The 19472-nt window shown below is 40.5% G+C and overlaps 1 protein-coding gene across 3 annotated transcripts; it reads right to left on the bottom strand.

Moving 5' to 3' along the window:
- Positions 1–2744: 2744 nt before the first annotated feature.
- On the bottom strand, positions 2745–17827 carry cabp1b (calcium binding protein 1b). Of its 3 annotated transcripts, none has more exons than XM_040157528.1 (8): positions 9449–9490; positions 6391–6558; positions 5295–5325; positions 5052–5195; positions 4786–4895; positions 4330–4404; positions 4101–4173; positions 2745–3472 (listed from the first exon to the last, which is right to left on the bottom strand). In XM_040157528.1, exons 1-8 carry the CDS (start codon positions 9488–9490, stop codon positions 3447–3449), a joined length of 669 nt encoding a protein of 222 aa, XP_040013462.1. In that variant the 3' UTR covers positions 2745–3446. The 3 variants fall into 3 exon arrangements, with proteins under 3 accessions (XP_040013462.1, XP_040013461.1, XP_040013460.1); XM_040157527.1 differs by having other exon boundaries at positions 9440–9490; XM_040157526.1 differs by lacking the exons at positions 6391–6558; positions 9449–9490 and adding an exon at positions 17150–17827.
- Positions 17828–19472: the final 1645 nt, after the last annotated feature.

Consider the following 19472-nt stretch of genomic DNA (forward strand, 5'->3'; position numbering starts at 1 on the left):
TATATACTAAAGTGCTACTGCACTTATATAAAATTAACAAAATCCACGATTTCTTTAGTTCCAATATTCCGGGTAAAAAAAGGACGAAGGCTTTTTATTATTAACTAAATAAGTGTGCCACTTCAAGCAAGAGTTGGTATCATTTTGAGGACAGTAAATGGTCTGAGTCTTCAGATTGCTTTTCATTGTATTTGAACATTATGAGATTTTGTTGTCAGCAACTTGAATTTAAGTGAGGGTAGGATGTACTGAAAAATATTTGATTGATTGAAAACCTGTTTAAATAAATTTTACAATAACATATTTAGTTGTTTGTATTAACCAAAACCACTCTTATACAAAATACTTAACTGGACCTGAAATTAAAACAAAATAAAGAATGGGAAAAAAATGTGTGGAAAAAGCGTTTAAACTAAACAACAAATTAATATAGTGATACAAAGAGATATTGAATTTAAAACCAAAAAAATCCCAAAAGGATTAATTTTGACTGACATATAAGAGGATGTCCACAAAGGCAATATATTAACTTCATCTCTTCTTAAAGTTATTACTGGGGATTATGACTTCTATGTTGCTGTTGTCAGTTCATGCATTTAAACCTGCTCTTGCACACTTGGACTGCCCCCTCTGAATGTTAATCATTTCAACAAGTCTTTTCCTGTCATTGTGTACAATACATAGCCTTTATCCACTTTATCCTCCATGATATGAACATTTTATTCACACTGAAACAGACATTTTGTTTTTATTAGAGAACAAAGACGGCCTGTCATTTCTCAGGACTTACTGAGAAAAATCAGTGGAGAAAGGCCTGTGTGTTTAAAATAGTACATAAGACTTGCTTTTGTGCTATTTACACAGATTTTTGTAAATGTCAGAATTGTATCAGTCTCCGCCTTGATTTGTTGGTATGAGATTGATTCCATATTACAACAAATTATTCATTTTGATAAACTACTCTGAAATGTTGGATGATGCTCCTTTTGACTTTTGTCTACAGACTGCTAGATCTGAAAGGCTTAATTTTCTTCATTAATCCAAATATTTTCACCACTTTTTTTGGTCTCTTTAAGCAGATAGTTCAGAATTTCTGTCTGGAGGTTGAACTTTTTTAAGTTAGATGTTTTCTTGATCCCATTTCCAAATAATTTCCAACCTACTCCTCCTTGGTTGCCTTACAAAGGATTTGATGTTTTCATTTTTCTGGCTATAAAACATTAATTGTCAAAACAATTACTGGGCTTTGCTTTACTTAAAACACTATTTTCAGTTTGGAATATCCTTTTTTGCTGATGTCATCAAGTAAAGTTATACTATAGAACTTTAAACTTGCAATTTGCAATGGTGTTGATATGTATAATTTTTAATTATCACTCCCAAACCTTTGCTCCACTTAGGGCTGAGTGTGAGAGAGAGAGCACTTTTATACACTACCTGTTGTAGTTTTTATCAAGCATTGTATAAAGTATTTAAGTATTACATACCGTATGTCCATTTGAATGCCTCAAATTTTGATGTGTATGAAAATCTCATGTAATTCATTTTTAAGCAACTTGCCCTCTACTGTTAGTCACTACAAATTAATGGACACCTGCCATCCAATCAGAACAGAAATTCTCTTGGGCATAACCGTAACCGTGGTCTTAAAAAAGAAACACACAAACAAAAAAAAAGAAAGAGAGAAAGAACGAAAGAAAGTCTCAACCCCGGGTTTGGTTTTCATTGTGGGCACCAGCTTTTTTGTCCCCAAATGGGAATTTAGTGCCCATAATGCCTGGGCAGATTCATGTCCCCATTACATTGTTAATACGAGAAGAAAAACACACCTAAACACACACTGTTCTCTCCAATAAAGACCTTTATTTTTATATATTCTGCTACAAATTGCAGTTGTTTTCAAGCATGCATAGTTCACACAGTTAAGACAAGTAAAATCACAAAGTAAGATTTCCCTTCAGAAGAATATCTTAACTTTAGAGCATGCATATATCCCCACGTCCATTCATGAACAGTCAACCAATAATTTAGTTGCCCCAGGAGCCAAAGGGCATTTCAAGCAGCCATTTTAAAAATGTTATCCAATGAATCATATTTCTGAAAACATACTGCATACACTTACTACACTGAAAGAGACTCAAATAATATTTTTATAAACTTTCTTTGGCTTTTTTCATGAAGAAGCTAATACCGCTTCTTTACAAATATTGATAATGAAGGTGAGAGGGTAAAAAAAAATGGAATTAGAGATTATGCTAGGGGCAGGTAATGGATGAGGTTGTTGTTTGATCTATTTTGAGGTATTAAAGTTAAAAGTAAAAATGTTGTACCAAAGTGAAAATCACTTTAGGACTGTTCTTTAGACTCAGTAGACTCACAAAACCCCTACAGACAAGTAGATTTATCAGAGCCCTCTGATAATAATTAAAGCAATAACAAACTCAATCTTTCATCTATAGTGTTAACACTCTGTGGATCACCTACCACTGTGAGTTAGGTGTAGATGATCTGTCAAAGTCAAAGAGTGTTTTATGTATTCTGAGTATTCATGCAGAGTGATATTCAGAATTAGTAAAACATACTATAATTAAAAAGGCGATATTAGCAACTCACTGTACATAGAGAGAATTTCCTTCAAGAAATGTTGCACTTGAAGGAGTCTGTTCATCTTATGTACACTAAAATATATATATATATATATATATATATATATATAACAGTAAGATAGGCATAATGTTAATAAAGTCAGAAAAACTGCATCAGTGCTACATTACACATAATTACAAAACAACTATTGGCTTGCCTTAACCAGGGTTGGACAATAGTCTTAAGGGAGATAATAACTCTACAGTATGGGTTGGAGAGAAACAAGAGTATGCACAAAACACAAAAACACAGCTTTGACAGGCTCACATGAAATATTTCCATATTGCCATATTCTATTTGTGCTTCTCAGCATTAGAAAGGAATGTGTTGCATTTGTGGGGTGTTTGCTGGCATACTGCTGTAGTCGAAAATATGTCATCTTAATTGCTACTGTTACTAACAACAATGGTAAAATGTTTGAGCAAAATATGTCAAACATTACATTACCCTTTACCCATTGGGTCAACAACCACATCCGCATTAGAAATTTCTTCACTAAAGGAAAATATGCTTTTTAAAATATACTTTGTAAAAGTCAGAAATGCAGCTCTTGGTTTTGTTTATGCTTGAAGAAACAGCAGCAGTATATAATCAACACTGTTGCTCTTGGCTGTAGTGGTCAGCCTATGTGCTTCAGCGTGGCAGTGTCAGGGCAGGCTTGATATGTTTTTGTTCTCTTGTTCATTGACAGTTCAGAAGTTCAGGGTCCATCAGTAGTCTGTGCTGGTCTCTCTCCTATTCCTCCCATGCCAACGGAGAATCCATCTTCTGTTTTAAAATCTTGGCTCTCTGTGTCAAACTCATCGAGACATCATCCGCACAAATTCTGTTGATGAAGGAAAAAAAAAAGATTGCTTTACATAACTCAATTACCTGTTCTTTTAATCCCAAGTAAAATTTATTTACAAGTGAACAGAAATGCTCCTTAATATGTAGGAGATGCACATCCAATCGCAAGAGTCACATTAGTCAAGACCATGTTAACCATGATCTGCATGTATTCTAGCACTCCACACGTACACCTTCTTTTTCAAATGTTGCTTGGACATCATTAATGATGGATTGCAAATAGAACATGGACAAAATGTAAAATTATATTGATCTGTAAGAACAGTTGCAGTACTGAGAACAGCAGCACTTTCTGATATTTTCATCCCTGACAGCCTGCATGCATCTTTTTCTCTACGGGTAATCTATGTGGTGGCATAATCCCTTGGTACGGAGATAATCTGACAGACAGACCTACTGCCTTCATCCCCTCACCTCACTATCAGCATGGTGTTGGGATATCGTCCAGACACATGTTGGGATTTGAAAAGCGTGTGAGTGTGTGTGTGTGTGTGTGTATGTTTAAGAGAGAGCGTATGATGAGGAAGGAAGAGAAATACACCAACAGTAAAATATGCTGTATGAACTGCAAATTATGGTACCACATACTGTTTAGGATCCTTTACCTTCAAAGTCTACATGTCCATCTCCGTTGAGATCTATGTCTCGTAGGATGTCCTCCAGATCTCTGTGCCCAACCTGAAGAAGTCAGATGGTTGGGAATCAAGGTGTGAACTTTTGTGGCGAAAGCTCGGACAAGATTTACAAGTAGAGTGGAAAGACAGGATTCACACAGACACAATGATTGACGGACAGCTACACAGCGGAGGACATACTCTCTCAGCAGCTCTGTACCTGTTGTCCTAAAAGTTTTTTCATTGCTTCTCTAAGTTCTGCTGTACTGATCTGGCCATCGCCATTTGTGTCAAACTGAAATTAAGAAGAAAAAGAGACAAATTATGAAGCAGAGAAGCAATGATTAGAATTGAATCACGATATGCAATCATCAAAACCCTCTTTTCTCTTCTTTCTTTAATATATCCCTAAACTTGCACAAACCACTGTTAGCATCGCTAAATTACCAAAAATACCAGGAGAACATCCTCAAGATTATTGTCCCTACTATCTGACATAAAGTCCATAAAGAGGTACCTGAATATAGAGTTAAAACTCTTAAGATAAACTCTACTTATATGAATGAGTCAATCTTATAAATTTATCATAATTTACCTTAATCTTTCAACTCCATATTAACCCATTGGGAAATTATTTTTGCTATTTTGTGAGCTTCGACCTCATGACTTTCCTCACCTCCTTGAATGCATCCCTCAGCTCTTTCACCCCAATCATGTCTGCAGTTTCAGCCAGAAGTTTGGGCCCCATGAGTTCAACAAAGTCCTCAAAGTCAACATGTCCTCCCACTGTTGGACAGAAGGAAAATAGAAAGCTGGGGTAACTTTCAGGCTATCTGATAAATAGTAATCCTCAAGCTTAAGCACTGTTTTTAAAGTTGCTGTAAAATCCGGAAATAATTCATGGACATGCACACACATACACAGAGACACAGTTTTACTCACAATTCATGTTGATCTGCTGGCTCAGTTCTATTAGCTCCATCTCTGTTGGCATGTAGCCCATAGTTCTCATGCAGTTCCCCAGGTCCTTACAGCCAATAAACCCATCTTTGTCTTTGTCGAACTCCTTGAAAGCCTCACGCAACTCTGAGAGCAGGGGAGATAGATGTTAAAATTATTTGAGAATTTAGTGTTTTAAATTACAGTTTTATTTTGCATTCTCTATTCTCCTGAAATGTAACGTACCATCCATTTCTTCTGGCCTCAACTCTCGGTCCTGTGAAGGATCACAGTGCAAAGTTAGGATCCAACCACTGCTGATATTTTTAAAATCATGCCAATGCGCAGCATTCCTCACACAACGTGACGCTGCAATAAATAAACAGGCAACTGCAGGTGTGTGCCACAGAGTGCCAAGAGTCTGCAGGTTTTACTTCCAGCCATAGAGGAAGAACTTATCAGTGAGACCACCTGCTGAAGTGTTTGGATGGCAGGAAAACATGCAGAATCTTGGCACTCTGTGACACCCAGTCAAAAAATAACACATAATTAGGTATTGGGATAAAAGTAAGATAGCAGTAATAAGATTAGATATAAAATCTTGTAGCATTTGTTATAGCAGAAAGCAAAATCTGCATTTACTGTATCCGTAGCATAGGTGTGTGTTTTGAATTTTTTTTATAGGTACGTTGCGTGCATTTCTGAAAGTGTGAATATGCCGAGACAGTGGAAGAGGAAAAGTATGCAATAGTTCTTTTATTTGCCATTCCATTGAACTAAAAGGGCTCAATCCCAACCCCCTGCATCCGTTAAGAACAAACATCTTAGAGCTCATCTTTAGAACAGTCAGTAAAACAGTGTCGTCTACACTGAAGATTTCAACATCCCTGTGTTCTTTAATAACACGACCTTGACTCATGTCATCAATGCTGGACGTAGACAAAGAGAAATGATCACCAGGTGGGGAGCATTTCTGCCATCGCCATAACCCTGATTTAATAATCATGATCCTGCTACAAATGTCCACCATGTTTATGAGTAATGCAGCTTCATGCATAAATATAGACACACACACACACACACACACACACACACGCACCCTTGCAATCAGCATTCTAGCTATCAATAAGACTTCATACTGTAAAGAATACAAGTTGTCAAATTGTCAGAATACCATCTTCTCTGTTCCACCACGCTTCTTTACATGCTCTAAGTGATGACATTACTTTAAGAGGTGAATACTACACATATTCACACTGAGTTCCAGTTATTCTGTGTATACTGTATTGTGTGCTAATCTCTCTTGGCATGCATGCACATGATATTTTCTGGACTTACGTACAGCCTGCCGGCTCTCAGCGAAGCCCTTGCGTAGAAAGATGCACGCAGGCCCCAGTACGTTGTGCATGTTGGCTCCGTTCTGGGCCAGGGCCACTAGCGGCTCAAGATAGGCCCCCCCAGAGCCCCCCTCCTCACAGGACTGCACTGCTTTGTAGTTCTTCTTCTGGTCCTGGAGCAGCATCCAGGGCAGGGGGGCCAGACATGTGAGCAGGGGCAAAGACAGGGGTAGAGACCGTGACTCAGATTGTGGCAGCATGGGGCGATCAAGGAGCCAACATGGAGGTGGGATGGAGGGGGTTCAAAAGCAGGATCAGAGATGACAGACAGATGTCTGTCAGTCATATAAAGATGTGTCAGGTCAGTCATGAAGGAGGAAAGCAACTCAGTCAGAGGGTGTAATAAGAAACTGATGCCATCTATGACTCTGTCCTGTTGGTCACAAACCTGCACAACAGAACACTACCGAGCCTCCATACCGTTTGTAATATATAATGTCAATGGAGGTGCTTTTCATGTCCCAAAACACATCTAACAGCTTCATGTAACTGCTCTTTAATCGGATTATTATAGTCTTCACCTGCACATTTTCTTATAGGCTAACTGCAGTTTAATGCAAGATTAGATCTAATTTTTGTATTTTGCGCCCTCCTTTCAGCCAGACAGGGTGAGAAAAATAAGCAGTCAAATTATCATACAAGTTTTAAAGAAATCCCTACGTTAGCAAGACTTGTTTGGAAGAGAATATGAAGAGTAAAAAAAGTAATAAGGAGTGAAATTATTACTCAAACTGTATTTTTTAAATATTGAACACAGTGTTTGGTGAGTACAATGTTATTAAAAACAGCAATAAGGGAAATAACTAAAAATAATAAAACCTGGGATGCAATTAACAGAAAAATAGAACAGAACAGAATAATTCTTTAATAGCCAGTTTGTCAACAGTAGGAAACTATAGAATCCACATGAGTATATGTGTTTTTAACTGACACCATTATGATTCTATGTAATGATTGGCTTGCAGTCTAAATGTTTTAGTAGTAGTGGTAGCACAGTGTCTGGCAGTATTAGAAAATTTAAAAGATTGATGACGCACTGCATTTACAATCAAACAAGACTCATGCGGCGATAGTTCCTTGAATTTTTCCAAGAGTGACTTGTTTTTTGTGCACATTACCAAAAAACTGTGTTGTCCAGAAGATAAAGCTAAAGTTCAGCCAGCCATTTAATTATAATCACCAATTAGCCAATCAACCAGGGGGCAAAAGTTGTTCTCACAGCAGTCATCCCAATTACAGACAGAGCTACAGGTTAATTAAAAACAGGCGATCACTGCCTGCCAGTGGACCAAAAAACCTTCCTCTAAACAATGTCAAATCAAGTCCAACCATTGCTCTGACTAATATTTAAATTAGAGAGAGTAGCAGCCGAATCTGGGGCTAAATGCAGAACTACTAAATAATACTACACTAGAGATTGCTAGAAAATGGACTCTGCGATTACTACTGCACATTTTTGCCAAGCAGATATAAAGGGAGTTTAAAGTAGTAACATCTCTTCTCGCTTATAAAGCATGATAATGCTTGTCAGCTCTTCAATAACCACAATGCAATATCCAACTCAGTGGCTGAAAATACAGCTACAAGCAAGAGAAGTAGACTCACTGTCACAATGAATTACCAAGGCGACCGTTTTTGCTGCTGCTTTAAATCGCTCAGACACTAACTAGTACCCATCTTCAGATGATTATTACAGTAAACATAAAACATCTGCATGAAAAATTCATATGCATACATATACTACATGCAAATACACACGGTATTATATGCTCTACAAATGACCTTAACACTCCATCTGTTGCCATGCCAGTCCTAATGCCAGTTCATGCATTTCTACAGTCCCCTCCGCAGGAACGGATGCCCACTGGGTAATCTGATCAAGTGATGCATGGAGCAGGGCTGTCTGCGGGTATACTGTGCCAGAAAAAGTGCTACACAGCAACACACTAGCAATTATATAAACCCCCCCCCCCCCAAAAAAAAGGCTTCTGTATTCAAGCAAGAACTTCTCCAGCACTCCAACCCATTTTGCACAGATTGCATCAACAGTTGCTTGTCATATTGTTCCTCCTCGAGGATGTGCAGCTGTTTGTATGGAGGGAAATCTATTTGTGGGATTGTCTGCTTGAAAAGGAGAGTCTACTCAAGCATAGAATGAGGACAGCAGATGTAAGAGATGTATTGTACAAACGAAGGTTATCATCCTGAGTTTTTCTTGTTTTTAAATGGTTCTGAATGTCCTTCCTATGCTCTTCTTCAACTGTGCATTTATGTTGTCAGGGAAAACACTCAGTGTCCGTGGTACATTTGAGGTGACAGAATCTGATATAGCTGAAACAGCACACCTGTTGGCGACATTTCCACATCCTGCAGGTGCAGGCGCAACAGGGTAGCATCTTCGGCTGGCTCGAATGGTGGCACCACTGTGCGATCTGACTGACTCTAAAGTTTGGTGACATGATATGATTCCACTGACTTCACCTAAAGCCAACAGGTCAAGCTCAAGCAGCATCGACCAATTACTCTCACCTGTCTGAGAGGCTGAAATGGGTTTCCAGTGAAAGAAACCATGCACTGAGCATAGACAGAACTTTTATAGAAAAAGACACGATAGGATGCAAATGTCTTATTAATGCTGCAGTGCAATCCATGAGGTACACTCAGAAGGAGTTTTAAAGGAAATAAACAAAGTCCAGCATCAATAATCTAGACTATAAGATCCTATGCTGCCAAATATTGACAGAAACTATAGCGTGAGACGCAAGTTTTATCTTGTAATATCCCCGATTTTTCCTGCCGTATGCTTGGGCTCCAGCAACACAAAAGGAAGGGGAACAGCTGATCAGTCTGGTAGTGAAAACCCAGTCAGATAGTAAACAGTGGTCGGTCAGCACAGGTCCAGTCAAATAGCCCTCAGTCAGGTCGGGGACACACCATGAGACAAACATGCAGGGGGATTCAAGGAGACCACAGCCAAATGAAAAACCTCAGAGCGGACCTTACCTTCTTGGTGAAAATTTTAAGCGACTTTACAGAGTTGCCCATTGCAAAAAAAAAAAAAAAAATTAAATAAATAAAAATAAAAATAAATCCTTCTTGTTTTATGTTTTCTCTCTAACTGTGTCTGTGTTAGTGTGCCTGTATGTAAGTGCACGTGTATGCATGTGTGTTTGCATATGTTTCCAGGCATGCGTGGGAATAGGAGTGGTAAGAAAGGGAGAGAGGGTTCAGTGGGTCATTGACTAATATAAGAGGACATTTGGGAAAAAGCAAGGAGCGGAGAAAGAAATATCTCAGGAGGTAGATAGAGGTGAGGAGGGATGGGACAAAGGAGTGTGCAGGAAGGACCTAGAGGCAAGGATGCTGGGAAGTACAAGGGGAGGGACACTGAGACAAAAGAGGAAAAATGTAAACAAGAACAAAGAACAGATCAGAAGAACACAAAGATAAACGAGGGAGAGGAAGCATGCATGTGAACAGAGCGAGATGCAAGCGCCAGGAGTAGAAAAAGAAAGATCGCTTATTCATTCCATCCTCTCTCCTACAGTGTCTTTCCTCCCTCCCTCCCCTCTACCCTCTCTCTCTCTCTCTCTCTCTCTCTCTCTGTCCGTCTGTCTGTCTCTTGCTCTTCTTCCCTTACCCTCTTCCCCACTCTCTCTCTCTCACTCCACAGTTTAAAGCCATCTATGTGAATGTGACAGAAGAAGCTCCTTCGGACAAGCATATTACCTTCCCCTGAGCAAGATGCTGGAGACACTAATCCAAACACGCACACACACAGACGCACACAGACACGTACACACGCACACATACACACGCACATGCACGCGCACACACACACAGACACACAAACACACACATACACTCGATTAAACACACATGGATGTCAGGCTGTGGAGCTAAAAATATAACACATGCTTTCTCTTCCCCCTACTCTCCCATATCTCTCCCCACTCTACCCTCATCAACCCCCCCACCCACCCTCCCTATCTTTCTCACACACACACACACACACACACACACACAAACACAAACAGATGTAGAAGCATCACAGAGTCATGTTAAGCTTGAAGGGCTTGGATTCAGATCAAAGCCCAAATGTGCAAGAAATGACAATGGATTCTGAACCACAGAGGATGCAAACCCAATACGTGCAAATGCAAACTCATACAGACGGGCAAATAAATGCTATTTTTCAGCCTTTCTCACACGAAACACATACACACACACACACACAAAGTCTGTAATTGTGGGAATAAAAGGTGTGACAACCAAGCAGACATCCAGACACTGATCTAATTGTTCATTGGCGAGTTTGCGGCAGTATGGACATGTTTGTTGTCACAAGGTCATTCGGCCACTCTTGAAAATGGTCACTGTTTGACTGCCAGTTAAGTGAATTGGTGTCATGCAGGTAAAATGAACTCATATTTCTTGAGTCAGCGCATGCTTAAACATGTTTTCCACAGTCAACCTTTACTCGCCTCGGCTTGTTTTGAACATGCCTCTTCACTTTTATAATTCAAGGCTTTAAGTCTCCTAATGTTCTCACTAACTCCAGCTACTAGCAGCTGAAAGATGTGTGTGTGACGTCGACATGATTGTTAACTGTCACTTGCAATAAGGTTGCAGTGGTTTTTTGCTTTGGGTCAGAATTAAATTGTATTTCTCTCCAGAACCAGACCAGAGTCCGTCTGTTGAGTATGGTGTTTATAATAATATAAAACTCTTAACGATGCTGATCTCCTTAATGAGTATTTGTACCGTAAGTATATTTTTTCTGATAATATTTGTGTACTTTTACTTAAATTTAATTTTGAATATAGATATATAACACATATAAAGAATCTCTGCTTTGAATAATAATGTGTGTCTGATACGGTTTTTACAAACAAAAGTTCAATTACTTCCATAAAAATTCTTACATCTCACATTCGTTTCCCCTGCAAATATTGTTCATTTCAAAATATCTAGTTCTGATGTTGCCAATCTTGCTCACACATTCGCATCTTAAATTGAGATTCAACATGACCACAGAGACTCTTTGCTCCTCCGGCAGCTGAACTTGAAAACAGACTTCTGGTGTCAATCTCTGCACATACATCACTCTGCAAAGTAAAGCTCCAACATCCATGTGAAGTAACAATAAGCAAAACCCAATTTTGAGTTGTGGGGGACTTTAAGGATCTGAGTACTTCTTCCAGTATTAACCCACATTTTAGGTTTTTTTTCCAGCAGGAGTGACTCCTCAGGTAACTGCGGTGGCAGTCATTGCAACCTTATAATACATCCTCGTTTCCCTCTCCTGTTCGACCTTGTCTATTCTCTGCTATTTTAATGAACACATTCACGCCAAAGTCGTTTCAGATCTCCCTCCCATTCAATATCTCTGCGGCTCCTCTGTGTTGCTCTGCGGATGATTCACCCAGCCTCTCACCGGAGGCTCATTGTGAACTTCAGAACACATCAGACGTCAGACACAGGAGCCGTCAGCTCTCATAATGTCAGACCATAGTGTGCACGGGCACGAGATCCTACTCAACCCTCTCTCTCTCTCTTTCTCTCTGGCTGTATCCTTCTCTTTCTCCCTCACAATCTCTCTCACTTAGATGCACACAATTTACTTTACACATTTACATAACGGCTTTCATGCTGACAAGACTTTGGGAGAAAATGTATCTGAATATCAGATGATTTTTTTGGGGCGTCACATTCCACGGACTCATGAGGTGAAGCCATTGTTATGATTTGTAGCAGCAGCATGATTTTCGCAACATATTCCTTGTGCAGACAATGTAAGGAAATCTATATGCATGCACTAGACAGGAAGCTCATTCATAGAAAAAATATTCTATAATTGCTTTTGCTTTTTTACGAAGACTTTGAGGTATAATATAATCTCATTTCATCCGCTGCCATCAAGTGTGTCAAATGAGCTGGGAGATCTAGAAGGGGGAAGGAAAGGACTGATATAATAAGCTCTCAAGTGTTCATCATCAACCTTTTTTATTTTTATCCGAAGAGCTATTCTTTTCTAAGCTAAGGCAAGACCCTGTATGTTTCTTTTTATTTGCAAAGTGGAATGAAATGAACTCATTTCATGGTCAAAGGAGTCATTCCTTTATAGCTACTGAGTTTAAATCGCAGTGTATTGAAAACAAAGGGATAAATACAGTGACCATGAAAGTTTTTGGACGTACATTTTTGACGTCACCAGAGGGATCTAGGCAGTGAAAAAACGTACAATGCGCGCTTGTTTCTTCTTCTTGTGCTTGGGCTGAGAAGTAAGAGTTCAATCTTAGAGTTGATTAATTTGTCCAAATAATAAATAGGTATATAACTTCCATGCTGATTATTCTTGTATTTCCATATTATTTCAGATAGTACCACATGTATGAACAGCTGTTAGTCGAGTTAAAGGTCTAGTGCGTCAGCAGGGGAAAAACATTGACAAGTCTCATTTCAGCCAATTAAACCTCTGCCGTTTTTCGTCTGACTCATTTATCCCTTGTCCTCTGTCTCGCAGTGTCTCACCCAGATTTTCCCTTCCAGCCTCAGGTCTCCATAAATATTTAGCATCATCAAGCACGCGCATATACTTAACACTGCAGCATGTGCAGTTGTGCTCACAGGCTCTTTCATTTCACTGCCTAATCCTCATCTCAAAAAAGGGATTTAACCAAAGAGTGAATTTTCTACCCCCTCCTTTGCCAGCACCGATATAAAAATATTCATCTGTGTCTAAAAATAGCCTCCTATACTCTAGACATACTGGAAGCATATGCTATGGTGGATACGATGCTGCTGCTCTCTTCTGCCTCTCACTTCTGCCCAGATCTTTCTCCTTATTTTGCTCATGTTTAGTGTCTTTTTTTTTGTACTGCATGCCTCCTCTGTGTTTTCACTCTCTCTCAGATATCATCAAGGTCAGTGTGACCTCAGCGGAGGAGCGCCCGCAGAAGAGTAATAGAGAGTTTTTGTGAAGGCAAAATAAAAAGGGAAGGGGAACGTCAGACAGGAAACGTCAGCAGCTGCGAGTGTTAGATGAGTAGCAGGACAAAGCAGATGAGGAAGCGAGGGGCTAATCTGTGTTTTAAGACCTTTCCTCACATTGTCTTCAGAGCAGTCAAGCCGGAGCAGGGAAGTGAGAGTTGATGAGTGTGTGCCTTATATAACACTCATCAGATCGTCCAGCAAAGTAGTTCTATTCCTATTTTATTCTTCTTTATTCCTCCCCCTGATTTGTCCAATTCCCTCGCTTCCTTCACTTTCTTTCCCTGCCCTTTCGCTTTTCCTGGCTCACTGGAGTGACACACAGAGGACTGTTAATCTCTCCTCCTCTCTCACACTCACACACACAAACCCTGTGAGTTCAAACCTATTAGTATAAACGGTACTCTGCTCCCTCTGCTGGTTAATACACATATCCTTTCATCTAAATTTAATTTAAAAAGAAAATTGTCATCCTAATAATAATTTCTGAACCGCACATAACAGGTCAGTACTGGTGTTCCAGATTTCAGTGATTTCAAGGTCAGTGGAGGTGACAAAATCTGAGGGATTCAGTGATTGTTGAGAATCTCTTCAAATAGAAAAAAATTTCTACTGGGACAAAAAAAACCAAAAGCGCTTTGTCCTTCATCAAGGTGTCTGGTGCAACCTGGATAGTTTGAAGACTTGAATGTGCAGAGATAATTGGAGTTTTTTTTAAGTACAGTGCATGCCTGCTTTAAGATATAAAATTTCACATTAATAATTACACGAATCACTATATCACAACCTATCTATAACCATCAAGCTGCAAAACACATTCAAGCAGCAAACCATATTTGTCCTTATTCTCACCCCCACACTAGCCTTCCCGGTAATCGTGATGCATCTTATGAACATGAAAGCGTGGATTATAAACCGGTAGTTTGGAGAAACATGTCTCCCTATGCTTCAAACCAGCTCTTTTATTTCTCAAATTTGCTCTGTCAAGTAGCATATTTGCCAAAGGATTTGAATATTTTTACCAAGACAAAACAAAAAAAACAAAAAAAAAACACTCTGCCCTCCTCCAGTCTCTCATAATCAGGTCTTGATGGGCTATTTTTAGATTCTTCCACTGGCAGCGAATGAGTTCTGTTGGGATTGTATGCAGATCTTGATGTTACATAAGAAAAATATGAAAGGAAAGAGTTTGTAGTGTGTAATATCTCAACCTGCATGCCACGTTGCACTGTTACATATATTCACGTAGCATTAGAGGCATATTGGTACGACTGTATGGTCACTAAAAGGAAACAGTTTGGGTAGGATGCAGAATGGGAGCAAAAACGTGCATGCACAAGCCTTCTCAGTTTTATTCATTCTTTTATCATTTTCTCTCTTTTTGTTCTCACACATTCATCATTCACTCACTCACTCTTTCTGGCTCCCTCTTTCACACAAACACTGATGTGAACAGCTAACTCTAGTCCACACACAAATTCATTTTGACTATTGACAGTTGTGTCTGTTATGACTTATCTTCACAGTGACAACATCGCAGAAAAAACTTGTGTGTACCTTGAAAACGTGATGATTCAGTTACAAAATATACAGTAGATTAATAATTGTGAATGGCGAACCTTTGATGTGAATAGTCTTGGTATTTATTTCAACTGTAGTTCTCATTCCTTTTACCAAAAACATTTAGAGCTGCAGCAGCCAGCATCACTATACGAATCCTCAATAAAATAATACTGTGCTCACTGTTCCCTGAAAAAGCCAAGAATTTCAGGTAAAAATTATCAGAATTTTCCAGATTTGATGGAAATGAAAACCTATCTATTTCCACACCCACCAGCAGCACTGGAGACTTTATATAGCACACCGCTGCATGGATTTTGCCTTACTGGAACCCGTAAGACTGATTGAAGCCCTGGCCTGGATTGAGAGGAGTTATTTCTGGAACACATTAGCGCACGGGGAGGTAATTGTCTCCTCTTGAGCTTTTTATCATCAACACAGAAAGAAGGATGGGATAAAGACGGGCTACTGAATACCTGCATGATCTGTCTGAGCAACGGGGGAAATGCGGTGTCTTGTAGAAAACTGATGTGTTAGTAGGTGAATAGGTGATGCAAGCAGGAAGAGATACACCCTTTTTTTTTAGCCACTAAACTTCACTCGTCACAATATCAGTAAAGGTTTTAGAGGTGAATAATACTTAAATATATTTTATCAGAACCTCTCACCTGAATGTGTGTGTGTTAGTATAATGGTTCACTTACCTGTGTGTCCCTGTGTGTGTGTGTGTGTGTGTGTGTGTGTGTGTGTGTGTGTGTGTGTGTGTGTGTGTGTGTGTGTGTGTGTGTGTGTGTGTGTTTGTATGAGTGACAAGCTCTCATGATTGAAATGTTTTCCACACAGCCGGAAAGTTGATCCACCTGCTGTTGTTCAGGCGAAAGTCACAATGAAAGCGACTGTATTCATACTGGGTTGCACGTGAGATTGCTGTAATGGATACCAGACACACGCAGAAGCCAGATTTGGACTGAAAACATGCATCCATTTTTAATCCGCTCAACTGGGGTGACTGGAGGTCCAGTCACTTGTGGCTTAATAGGTCCCAGCTTCCTCTGCAGCTCACCTGTGAACCTCCGCCTGACGATCATTCGGTTCTGCACCTGTGATACACTTTTAATAGGTAAGCATCCCAGCTATAGTGAATTTGGCAAACCCCAATAAAGCAGCAGAATATCAAAATTTACATTCTTCAAAATACAGTCTGGACACAATGTTGACTGAGAGTAAGCCACCAAAACTAGTAATGACAACACTAGCACCACCGCGCCTGGCCCTTCTCATACTGGGATCAGTGTGAAGATCAAATATTAGACTGCGTTATTTTTGTCCTATTGTATTGATTCTGGACTTTTGTAAATTAGCTCTCTTCTTTTTAGTTGCAACGTCCCCACCTACGGCCCCCCAGAGCTGTCTGCGGAGGGGGATCTCTCTTTGAATACCCCCTCCCCAATTTTTCACATCTGTTCATGTCTTTTCTTGTCTTCTTACAGAGAAGCTGGGCTGGGGATCATTGCCGATGAGGCTGTAAGGCCCATTGAGACGGTGTGAAATGAAATGAATAAGACTGGACTCAAAAATACTGATGACTGCATTTGTATTAAGGCTAAATTCCCTATGTTGACATTATCGTATCTGAATCTCCTTTATGTTCATCAGTTGTATTTGTAGCCCTTTTTTCCTCTGTTTTTATACAAAACGTGTCAATTTGATTTTTCTTACTGATTCTACACTGATTACTGAAACTTTGTGCCAGTTTCACTTAAATGTCTGGAGTCTGGATTCTTGACTCATGATGCTGATGCTGTACAGCTTGAAATCTTGCCCTTTGCATGGTGTTACAAGAAAAAAACACCCACACACTTGACAGTGATTAGTGAGCTTTGAGCAGTTTGATGATCGGACGGCGTTTAAATCGACTTTTTTTTTTTTTTGCGTTGCATTTCATTACGGAAGTAGAAAAAAAGAATTGCTCAAATGTTAAGTTGGCGAACAAAAAAATTAATAACAATCAACTATGTATTAAAGCTTTTTTGATGTGTTAACTAAACATTGACTAATGTTATTTAATATTCTTTGCAGCTTGGGTTGTGCCTTGTATCTACTGCGAGAACGGTTCCAAAACTTTTAATTACCTCTAGATTGCCTCCTTACCTGCCCAAAGACTGACTTCACTATGGGATGAAGACTAGAGTCATATTCAGACGAGGTCGCGCTCAGTCTTTTGGATGTTCGGCTGGACGCGGGCTGGACAGGTGCGCTGGTCGCAGGTGGGTCAGAGCTGAGGCTGGAGGATGACCCGGTGATGGCTCTCTCCCTGGGCTCGAAAAAGAAAGCGGCGTCGTCCGGATGCTTTGGATAAGACGGAGTCGGCGAGGTCCTCCTGTCCGGCCGGGAGCCGCCCTGGTGACGCGCTGCAGGAGGCAGCTCACCTCGCGTGGAGTCGTGGTGGTGATGATGGGAGTGTTTGGACCTGGAGGACTTGCTGCGCTCTTTCTGCTGCCGGCTCGTCCCGCGTATCACATCTTCCTGAGCGCAACCATCATCCAGCAGGCTCGCCTGCCCGTGAGAATGGCTTTTCTGCACCCGGTGCTGATCACCTAGATTTCGCGGGTCGGCGTGTCTCGGCTGGCAGAGCGGTCTCCGCGCACTCGGCTCGGAATCTGCCGTCCAGCCCGCATCATCGCTTCCTCCGGCTCCGGTGGGGTGACCGTGAGAGCGGTGACTCCGGTGACCGTGTGGACCACGATCCGAGTGCGCAGACCTGCGGCTGAGCCCCGATGATCTTAGCAGAGAGGTGGTCGACTCGCTTTTTGGGAGAGGGGAGCTCATCTTTCGCTCTCCGTCGCCTGACAGGCGAAGTGAATCAGCTGGAGGTCGGGTAAAGGAAGAGGAAGGCTGTCCTCCACGTGCAGGTGCTCAGCATCAGCCAGTTGGACCCCCACCCCCTCTACTCCACATCCGCACACTCGCCCATCACTGCACGGTCCGCGCTGACGAAGTTGGAGCGGCGGCCACCTGATCGAGCATTTGCAGCAGATCCGAAGCGGGGCCGGGGGATCTGGCAGACAGGCGGTCAGTCTGACGCCTCTCAAGGGGGCCCCGCTAAGTTTGGATGACAGCACTGTGTTGCGCGGCCGCGTGCCACAAGCGGTCCACGCGCAAAGTTCATTAAAAGACCCACGTCACTACCCATCATTTCCGCTTGATGTGCATTGTTCTCTTTTTATTTGATTATAGTGCAACGTGAATCATCGTTTGAGCGTTTGAATTACGAGGAAATTAACATCTTCCCGTATATCTGTCCGTGTCAAAAGCACGAGAATGTCAAATGTTAGGCCCCCATATTCACTCAGAACTCAACAAGTGGCTGCTTTGACATTAATGCCAGTGGACAGTGGTCTTCCTCAGGGACATATCAGATAGCTCTGAGTCCTGCAGATGTGAAGTGTAACTTTATATATTCTCAAACCAAATACATTCAAAAGACAGCGGACCACTGCAAAATAGACTCTTAAACCAAATCAATGAGGAGATGAAACCAAAAGAGAAAAAGCTTGAAAGGACTGCACCAAGGGGCTAAAAAAAGTGAAATCATTCTACACATTTCAGTAGTTGGTGGCTCTTTCGAAGCTATGAATAGCAACATAACCTTTGTGAAATTAACACTGAGGCACCATTTATTCATTAGTCAGCATTTGGATAAACTAGTGAAGTGGAGAAGACGTACAAAACAGAACAATATTAGAATGGAAAATCACCAGACGTCAAATAAAATGACGTATTTTATTTTGAAAGGAGAACATAAAGTCCCTTGATGTGGAAATGATGGATGTCAGCGTTTTCAGTACCAAATGACTTCAGTTAGGAAAAAATCTTCCAACAATCTTCCGGATCACTTCATCTCTCACATTGAAAGTAATTCTCAGATTCACTGTGTCTCAACGAGAGAGTCCTCTAATCTTCATCCTCTCAAAGATTTCCTTTATGAAAGGTCAATGTTCAATAAGTATAGGGATCCTAATTTATGGAATGTCTCAGAGGTAATGAATAGGCCGTTTTCCCTCTTTGTTCACATTAATTACACATTATTTCTATGTCATTTATTTGGTTTTTACTCGTATAAATAGAATTCACACTCAATTAGCTTTCCAACTTTTGTATTTATAAAACAACAAATAAACATCATGGTTGCATAATTTCGGTGTAATTATGGCACCAAGGCATGAACATAATGGAATATTTGACTGTGGTCAAAATAATAAGTTCAGAAGGGAATACACTGAAAATGAAAGCGTGACAATCCTTCAGTCTCATCCCATCTGCACACCCTGGGTCGTAACTCTCACAGCAGATGTCCAGGGTTGCAGGGCAAACATATGTAATGATGTTAATATTCAAAGCCAATTAGACACTCAAAATCTCTCAAACTGTGTTTCACAGTGGAAAGCTGAGAAATGAGCAGATTTTGCCCTGG

Source organism: Xiphias gladius, chromosome 20, assembly GCF_016859285.1.
Source record: "Xiphias gladius isolate SHS-SW01 ecotype Sanya breed wild chromosome 20, ASM1685928v1, whole genome shotgun sequence".
In the NCBI taxonomy this organism is placed as follows: Eukaryota; Metazoa; Chordata; class Actinopteri; order Istiophoriformes; family Xiphiidae; genus Xiphias; species Xiphias gladius.